The sequence below is a fragment of the Cryptomeria japonica genome, chromosome 2, assembly GCF_030272615.1.
Source record: "Cryptomeria japonica chromosome 2, Sugi_1.0, whole genome shotgun sequence".
In the NCBI taxonomy this organism is placed as follows: Eukaryota; Viridiplantae; Streptophyta; class Pinopsida; order Cupressales; family Cupressaceae; genus Cryptomeria; species Cryptomeria japonica.
In genome coordinates, this window is record NC_081406.1 from 138,333,142 (window position 1) to 138,342,547 (window position 9,406).

A 9,406-nucleotide genomic window follows, 5' to 3' on the forward strand; every position below is an offset into this window, starting at 1 on the left:
TAATGCAAATGAATTATTTTCAATTAAGAGAGCAAGATTGAGATAAAAAGCACATTAGAGCATTAAACACATTTAGACAAAAACATAGCATTGTGTAATATGAACCATTATTTCCCTTGTACTTATACATCCACGTCAAACATTTTACATTAATCTCAAAATGATCCACTATTCCAATTTTGTCAAATCTTTGTGATTCTTGATTGTCATCAATAAAATTTTGATTCAATCTCCCAAGAAGAAGCCCCCAAAAGCTCCTGAGGTACTACCCTATCTAGATATCAAGTTTTATTACAAGAAACAAATAGAAGATTCACAAAAGATATGACTAGAATTGTACAAGACAACTTTGTAGAAAAATAACCTTGTTGCATCTATATGAACACAACCACACAAAAGAGAATGGGACTCTACACAACAACATCATGAAGCACATGTTCATGGTGAACAAAGACCAATGTGAATCAAAACTTAATCTCACCTAGTCAAAACAAAAAAGAACAAAATAATATTAACCAAAAAACTTTACACTTCTAACCTCCTAAGTGGATGAGACTACACGCAACAACACCATGAACACAGGGGCTTCACTTGCTAGGCAATATTATATCACGTGCATTCATATTGGGGGGTTTAATATCCAAAAAATGAGGGTACAATATATTGCTTATCGATGAAAATAGGGGTGTTTTTTATTCGAGCTATGAAAAAATGCTATATTTGGTGAAAATAGGAGGGTTTTAATTCAGATTGTGTATTGGAGGGAGTGACAAAAAAGGACTTTAGGGCACTATTTTTTGAAAATAGGGGGATTATTTAGTATGCTATGAACGCACGTGATATAACCCAAGTTCACTAAGTAAAGCCCCTGTGACCATGAAGCACATGTTGATGTTGATCAAAGACCCTAATGTGAATCCAAATCTTAATCTCACATAATTAAAACCAAATAGAACAAAACAATATTAGCCTCTTAAAAACTCTACATTTCTAACCTCTTAAGAGGATGAGATTGCACACAACAACATCATGAAGCACATGTTGATGGTGATCAAAGACCCTAATGCGAATCCAAATCCAAATCTCACCTAATCAAAATCAAATAGAACAAAACAATATTAACCTTAAGAAAACTTTACATTTCGAACCTTCTCAGAAGATGAGAATGCACACAACAACACCATGAAACACATTCTCAACAACACCATGAAGCACATGTTGATGGTGATCAAAGATCCTACATCATAAAGAACATACTAATAGTGATCAAAGATCCTAGTGAGAATCCAAATCTTAATCTCACATATTCAAAACCAAATAGAACAAAACATTATAAACATTTAAAAAACATTACACTTCTAACCCCCTAGGCCTATTATTTTCTATGAACATCATCTTCTCTTTTTTAATTTAGAACGACTAAAATGTTTAAATATTGATTTCTAAATTAAAGAACCCTCGTCTTCACCACTTGTCCCCCACCAAATCCAATTTTCTTTGGATTCCGCAAATCAGTCTCACGCACTTATGGTTCCCAAGAATTTACATTTGACCCGATAAGATTTCAGTATCTATAGATGCGTGTCCTACCGGCTGCTGACCTTGAATTATAGATGCATTCATCTCTATTCCTGTTCGACTTATTTGGATTTAATGAAGAAGAATCTGATTGGGAAACTGCTACTCTATTATTCTTAAAGTTTTACTGGTTAAAGGTTCTGACTTAGACTCAATTTCTACTTTTTCCCCTAATTTCATTGGAAAAAGGTAAAACCGTTTGTCTGCTTTCAGTTTTTGACTATGAATATGTGGAGTTGGTGAAAGAATCATCCGTGGGACCATCTGTCATAAAGCTCCGCTGTAAAGGAATCGTGTGGAATCATGTTAAGTAGACCCAGCGACTTAATAATTTTCTCCAACAGGCAATATTCCCTAATAATTCTCTGCAATTACTCAGTTAATTCTCTTTGCTTGATGATTAACTCAACAGAACTTCAATGCCTAACGAAACATGACAAAGACGAGGCAGAAGATTAAGCCGTGACAACCGTATAGGGAGCCCACACATTTTCAGAGTTTTTAATTGATTACGTATACTCCTTGGAATCTTTAACTTGCCTATCACTTTGTAGATCTTTTGGAATCATAAAGTATCTTCAGAAAGAGACGAATTCACTGTGAAACAGCACCTTGTGAGCCCATATTTTTTTAGAATCCATTAATCACATTTTTAATTATTGGTTAAACAGTATTAGTCTCGACCGCATGGGTGGAAAAAATTGTATATAATTAATGCCAATGCACCCCAAAATTCATAGCTGAATATTCTGAATTGTAGTTGGAGACCAGTGAATCTTTGAAAGGTAGTTGGGAAGTTGGGATGGGATTGGGTATTGTCAAGTGGTTTGTGGGTGTCCTTATTCTGTTGTTATGCTTTCTAGATTTCAGTAAGGTTGTAGAGGCAGGTAGAGTCCATTTTGATAGAAAAATTCAGTTGCCTTCAGAGAGTGAAGACGAATCTGCTGGGACTAAATGGGCTGTTCTTGTTGCTGGCTCTGCTGGATTTTCGAACTACAGACATCAGGTGATTTTGTGCAGATCCATCCTCCATAGCCATATTTATCTATCTCTGCTGCTTCATCCAGGCTTCCAAGGCTTATGAGGACCATAAATGCTTTGCCCTTTTCTCTTTGACCCTCTCTAGAGACTTGAGTGGCCTAGAGTTTATTGTACTAGGTTAATTACTTCTCCCATAGCTTGACGAGGAAAAGATTGCATAAGCATCATCTAGGGTCAGGTCATAGATCCTGAGGAGTCCAATATCTAGGTAGGAGTGCTTCTCCACAGCAGAAGGATTCATCTCCTTCAGCGAAGCTTTTCCCTCCTTTGACTTTGCTTGTTCCCTGTCCTATCGTTCTGATGCTTCCCTGCTATTCTGGTTTCCAACTTTAGTTTAAGATTGCTATTCTTATGTTTTGGTTGGAAATAAAGCTTGCACTCCTCATCTTTTATATTGAATATCTTGCAATCCAGTTGGGCCTTTAGGGGTCAGTAATATATAAAAACAAGATTAAACTAGATAATATCCAATAGATCTACATATTTATTGGGGGAACAGACAGAGATACATCTATGGGAAATAACAGTATCTATTGGTTACATGGAAGAGTTGATGTGTTTAAGGCATCTTTATCCTTTTTTCACTTGAATCTGCAGGTCAATTAAAGACGAGCATTGATTCAATTATAGACGAGCATTGATTCAATTATAGGCAACAAATAGCAAAAGAATTGAAGAGATGTAGCAATATGGGTATTCCAGAATCATGCATATAGATCTAGATTTTCTATTTCACTTTCTATAATAAAATATTTGTTAACTAATACAATTCAGTTAGTGGCTATGAAGGTAGATTATTAAATTCCTTGGTCTTTGACTCTAATTGAAACCTTGAGATTTGATTCAATAAATCCAATCCTACAGCCAAACAATTATAATTTATATCAAACTACAGAATAGAAGATCGGTATGTGTCTAATATACTCAATAATAAGGGTTATAGTAGTTTTTAAGTGTGTCAAAACATCATTATACGGACACAACAGAAGTATTATGCTAAGGATTGAATGATTGATTTTGCAGGCTGATGTTTGCCATGCATACCAAATTCTTAGAAAAGGGGGTCTAAAAGAGGAGAATATTGTTGTGTTCATGTACGATGACATAGCAAATAATTTTATCAATCCTCGACCAGGGATAATCATCAACCATCCTGAAGGTCAAGATGTGTATGCAGGTGTTCCTAAGGTGGGTTTATTTTTACAAGTTCACTTTATTGTTCAATTTCTTAAGAGACTGTCTCTTGAGGTCTAACCGTGTGACTTCATAATCATAATTGTTCTATTCCTGAAGAGACTGTCTTTTAAGGTTTAACCATGTGACCTCATATGTTATCATTTAAGACTGCGCTTCCTCTAATTGTCTGTTTTCGTTTCATTCAGGACTACACAGGAAGGGATGTGAACGTAGAAAACTTGTTTGCTGTTATCCTTGGAGACAAGGACTCCGTAAAAGGTGGAAGTGGGAAGGTCATTAATAGTGGCCCAAATGACCATATCTTCATTTTCTACAGTGACCACGGAGGACCGGGGGTTCTTGGTGGGTTTATTTCTTCCTAGTTCACTACATCAAATCGTGCTATGTATGAAACTTTGTTCTCTTATTACTTCTTACTCTTTTGATTCAAAACATGAAAAACTTTCAGGAGTTTCTAAGAGCTTGGTCACAAAGCAACTGAAAAAGGAAAAACCTCATAAGTACAACTACATGGAGCCTAGCGAACTTTGTCATCCCCTGCCTAAAAAGGTGCACTAGGAAAATAAACGTGCAGTAGAAGTTAGTGAAGTCATCCTTCTTGAGCTCTCCACCTTTAGAAAAGGAGAGAAATTTTACAGTTGTATGTTTGTGAGGCTACTAACATGATTAGATCTGAATTTCTCAAACACCAAACAAATGAAATGAGTGATATGCAGGGAATTTTGCCATTTTTAATGTGATTCAGGTATGGGCTATGCTCTCAAAACAAGAGAGACCCCCTCTCACAATAATAACAAAAAAACTTTGATGAGGACACTTCAGAGTGTGTTTCTAAATCAATTATTGTGCAAATTCATGTAACTTACAACTTAAAATGAAAATAGAACTAATGCACTATCAAATGATTTGTGTTTCTTTGGTCCTAACCTTGGAAGACATCAGTAACTAATGTTCTTAAAAGTATAGCTGATAGACAAATTCAAATATTTTTATTTAAGTTTATTGAACATAGACAGAATTGTAACTATTGTTTGGCAGCTAAAACAGTGTTCATCTCCAGTGATCTCTTTTCTACTCTTTTATCTGCTAAAGAAACTAAATTTTTTGTATTCTTTTCCATGTTTCATAAAATTGTATATTAGAAAGAAAAAAATGCTTGGTACAAGCCTTTATAAATACTGTTATCTATGACTTAGACTATATTGTAATATTGGAATACTAATCTTGCCAAATAAAATTTCTATAATATCGGCGTTCCATATTAAGTTCTATGCCTTTGGCGACCTATTTATATGATTGGTGTGGTGATTTGCAGGAATGCCTTCGGGTCCTTATCTTTTTGCAGTAGATTTTGTAGATGTCTTGAAAAAGAAGCATGCCGGTAGCTCATACAAAAAAATGGTGTGTTATTCTGGCTTACAGTTAATTTTTGGCTATTTTCCCTCAACAATAGAGTTCATATTGGATGCATACCCTTGGCCCCAGCAGTTATTCCTTATATTTTGTTTGCTTGGTTACAGCCCTCCCACACAACTATCAAATGATTTGTGTTTCTATCCATTTACACTATGTCCTCTCAAATCTACATGATACCCTTTAAAAGAAGGCAAATTTCTTTCCAGAAAATGAATCTACTGGTTTTAAGAGTTTGATTTTAGAGAACATTTTGAGCTCTATTGTGTCTTTTACTTGAAGATTAATGTACGGTATTTCACCATTCAGGTAATTTACATTGAAGCATGTGAAAGTGGAAGCATGGTTGAAGGTTTACTCCCAGAGGGAATGAACATATATGTCACAACAGCATCAAATTCAATAGAAAGTAGTTGGGGCACATACTGTCCTGGAATGGACCCCTCTCCTCCCTCTGGATACTACACCTGCCTTGGAGATTTGTACAGTGTAGCTTGGATGGAAGACAGGTTTGCTATACTATTTTATAAAAAATCCAATAAGTTTATCCAATTCCAATTTCTTTACTCAATATTTGCTTTTTGTGCTTGCAGCGAAGTGCACAATATGTTGGACGAAACATTAAATCGTCAGTATCTATTGGTGAGTATAGAGTCATAGACTGCATCCATCACTCCGTATTGTAAGCCTGTTTGTGTAGACCAACTCAACTTTTAGAATGATTTTGCAGCTGTCTATATTTCATGTTATTACAAAATTTTGATTCTTATAATTTATCAAGAATTGCATGATTAATTATTTTCTTATTGTATGTGTTGAGACTGTTTGGTTGCTGGTTAGAGGATGCCAAGTCCTCCTATGAGTCCCCAATCCAAATCCTCCAGATATACTTTGCCTGCAGATAGATCACATCACAAAATGCCATAGTCAGTGCTACTTGTATGAGAGGCGAAGGACTCTACACTTGCACTACACATTTCCCAAAAAAAATTGTCTTTGAGGCAGGACATATTTGCCCTTCCAATTTCAACAAAAAAAAAAAAGTACAATATTCAATTTCATGAGTGCGACAAACAGTTAAATTTGCACATACCTATATCATAACACCCAACATTACCATTAATCATTTGATGACAGACTCATGATCAGTTTTTTTGCAGTATATCATACTATTTCAAATAAATAGCTATTTGAATACACATGTTTTCAAGCAAGATCAACTCATTTTATGGTACACTGAATTACTGACTTTCGGTTCACACGTTTTTATTATAAATTATTGCTTTAGTATTGATGGGGTATATGTTTTACAGGTGAAAGAAAGGACATCAAACCACCATACATATGAAGAGGGCTCTCATGTGATGCAATATGGTGACATACCTCTTAGCAAGGAACCTTTGTCCCTATACATGGGCTTTGACCCTTCCAATGCTAATGCTACCTTAGAGAACAATTTAGCACATCTGAAAGATAAAGATACCACAGCTATAAATCAGAGGGATGCAGATCTTCTTTACATGTGGCAAAAGGTTGGTAAATATTTTTTAAAAATTGATTTTATGGCAGCTGGGCTACTCTTAGTCTCTCTTTGCTCTCTTCAATTTATTTTTTACTGAACAAAGCCTTAAGAAGATATTCCTAAATGAAACCATTGTCTTTGGTTTGATGCATCATAAGAAAATTATTTGTGGTCACTGAGGCAACCATGATCAAAAGAAAAATATGGTATATATTCTAATGCTGTACTGTCACTCTCTGAATAACATCAGTTGGTTTTTTCCCCCACTTAACAGTATAAAAGTTCCAAGGATGGTACCTTTGAAAAGTTGGAGGCTGCAAAAGAATTGGTTGAGACCATGTCACATCGCATGCATTTGGACAAGAGCATAAAACTTATTAGTAACCTCTTGTTCGGATCAGATATGGGTCCTTCCATACTGAATTTTGTACGACCACATGGGCATTCTTTGGTTGATGATTGGGACTGCCTTAAAACAATGGTAATGGTTTCAATCCTAAATATTTATTTTTCCTTACTCATATCCTGGTCCCAACTGCTACATTATATAGAATCAGAAATGGATGTTTTCGCACGTCCCTTGAGTGTGTTCTTTGAAATTAAAAAATAAACTACTAGTTACTGTGAAACGGTAGGTAGCATTCTCTGCATTCTACACCATACAGCATCTATTGGTTGTTGTTAACACTACTTGTATGTGACAGGTACGCACTTTTGAATCCCACTGTGGGTCACTTTCCCAGTATGGAATGAAACACATGCGTGCTCTAGCAAATATCTGTAATAAAGGTGTCAGTACAGATACCATGGATGAAGTTTCTGCTGAGGCATGCACTCAAATCCCACCTGGGAAGTTGAGTTCGCTCGAAGGTGGCTACAGTGCTTGATTACTTCATATGCATTGGTTAATTTCTACAAGCATGTATTTTAAAAGGAAAAATGAGAATTCCTGGATAGATTGTGATGTACATATGTAAATATTATGATATCATATTATCCTATCAGCGACTAAACTGAAATTAAAGCACATTGCTGGGGAGTATTCGCATATATTACATAAAATCAACTTACTAGCCTTGATAATATTCAACCATATTAGTTCCTGTCATGCCAACATGGCAAGGAAACCAAATTATTGTTGTAGCTGTTTTGTATGTCTTCTCATAATCTCCATTTGTATCAAAATTCATTCTATTGTCTCAGATTTGTTATGATGCCTCAGAACAGGGCAATACTACAACTTGCTCAGATGTATTGAAAAATGTTTGATTATTTGAAATGAGGATCTTGTTATAATATATGTGCAACCATTTCCTTTGATTGTGGAGCTTTCTGCAATCATTTAAGCTCTCTTCATTTATGACTGCTCCAGATCAACAACCAACCATCTTAAATGGAAATATGATATTAATTTTTATCTCATGGATGCAAACTGCAGAATACTTTTGAATCTCTTAGTGGCCCAAGAAATCTGTGTCCATGCATATCAAGTCAAATATGGAATCGTTTAATGATAATAGTATTGATTTTAAAGAAAAGAACTTGGCAGAGTATATATTAATTACAAGTCAATCATAAACTCTGAGAATTACCTGCACATTAACAGTTAGCTATGATGACAATTTCTCTATTGTCACTAGTTAAACATTCTAGTCCATTGACCTACTTTGGTCATTTGTGGATATTTTCTTTCTTTCTTCTTTGTACGTGAACTGCTGGGTATCACTAGTTTGTAATTTTGTACTAGAGTAGAAATTATTGAAATAAATGCTAAGATGTTCGCAATTGATATTGAACATTCTCGGGGTGTGCCTACATCTAGCTGCTTAATTTGCAGGCCTCTGAATTTTAATTTTCTCGGTCCATGATGATAACAAGTAGGAACCAAAATTCAGTCACATGACTCACATCTACAACAGAAGTGGCTGGTTGAAGTGTGGAAGGAATAGGATTTTGGTAATTTGTACATAATAGGTTGTCTGTTTTTCACTGGATCCTAAGGAGATGCTGGAGAATAAGGTTCGTTAACCACTGGAGATTAGCCAGAGTCTAAAAAATCATCCTGCTCCTGCATCTTATGAGATTTGGCTTTTGCAAAAGCATATCTCCATCGATAAAGAAGTTTAAGCTCCCCATAAGCATCCTAACGTGATGATTGTCCTATTTAACTAGCAAAAGGAACAAAGGCACTTTATCTACTCTGGAAGCATGAAAGAAACTCTGTCAAGATCCTGAGTCTTTATTTAAGTATCTACTTAAGGACACCTGAGCTCTCCATTTTCTAAGTTTTCATGAAAAATTATGTATTGCTACCAACAGGAAATCCCAAATGAAAGGGAAGCAGATTCAAACAGAAAATGAGGATTATAAGATTTCAGGAATAAGAAAAAAAATTAAATGTTTTCTTATACATATGCAGTAACTAATGTTAACTATTGAATTTTAACTATTGTAAACAAATGATGAATCATCCAATTTCCTGCAAGAATAAAATGTGTCGTATTCAGATTCACTGTTGAAAGTTAATTAACAACAGATGATTTTACACACATACACCTTAGTTGCTGCACCCCCGCTTACTGTCCTATCATATCCAATTTCCTTGAAGCAGCATTTGAAATATGATGGTCCCTCGCTGTTCCATTTCTGATAATA

The 9,406-nt window shown here is 35.2% G+C and overlaps 1 protein-coding gene across 1 annotated transcript; it reads left to right on the top strand.

Moving 5' to 3' along the window:
* Window positions 1-2,308: 2,308 nt before the first annotated feature.
* LOC131073233 (vacuolar-processing enzyme gamma-isozyme) lies at window positions 2,309-8,049 on the top strand. The gene is made up of 9 exons (XM_058009625.2): window positions 2,309-2,584; window positions 3,643-3,807; window positions 4,002-4,158; window positions 5,132-5,217; window positions 5,539-5,738; window positions 5,823-5,871; window positions 6,543-6,761; window positions 7,026-7,232; window positions 7,456-8,049. The coding sequence occupies exons 1-9, from the start codon at window positions 2,381-2,383 to the stop codon at window positions 7,636-7,638; spliced, it is 1,470 nt and encodes a 489-aa protein (XP_057865608.2). The 5' UTR covers window positions 2,309-2,380; the 3' UTR covers window positions 7,639-8,049.
* The last annotated feature ends 1,357 nt before the right edge of the window (window positions 8,050-9,406 follow it).

Bases quoted from the DNA above. Each gene is read 5' to 3' on its own strand.
- LOC131073233 (XM_058009625.2), top strand. From the start codon at position 2,381: ATGGGATTGGGTATTGTCAAGTGGTTTGTGGGTGTCCTTATTCTGTTG. The intron at 5,218-5,538 runs GTGTGTTATTCT...TTCACCATTCAG, and splicing joins GTAGCTCATACAAAAAAATG to GTAATTTACATTGAAGCATG. The intron at 7,233-7,455 runs GTAATGGTTTCA...TGTATGTGACAG, and splicing joins GGGACTGCCTTAAAACAATG to GTACGCACTTTTGAATCCCA.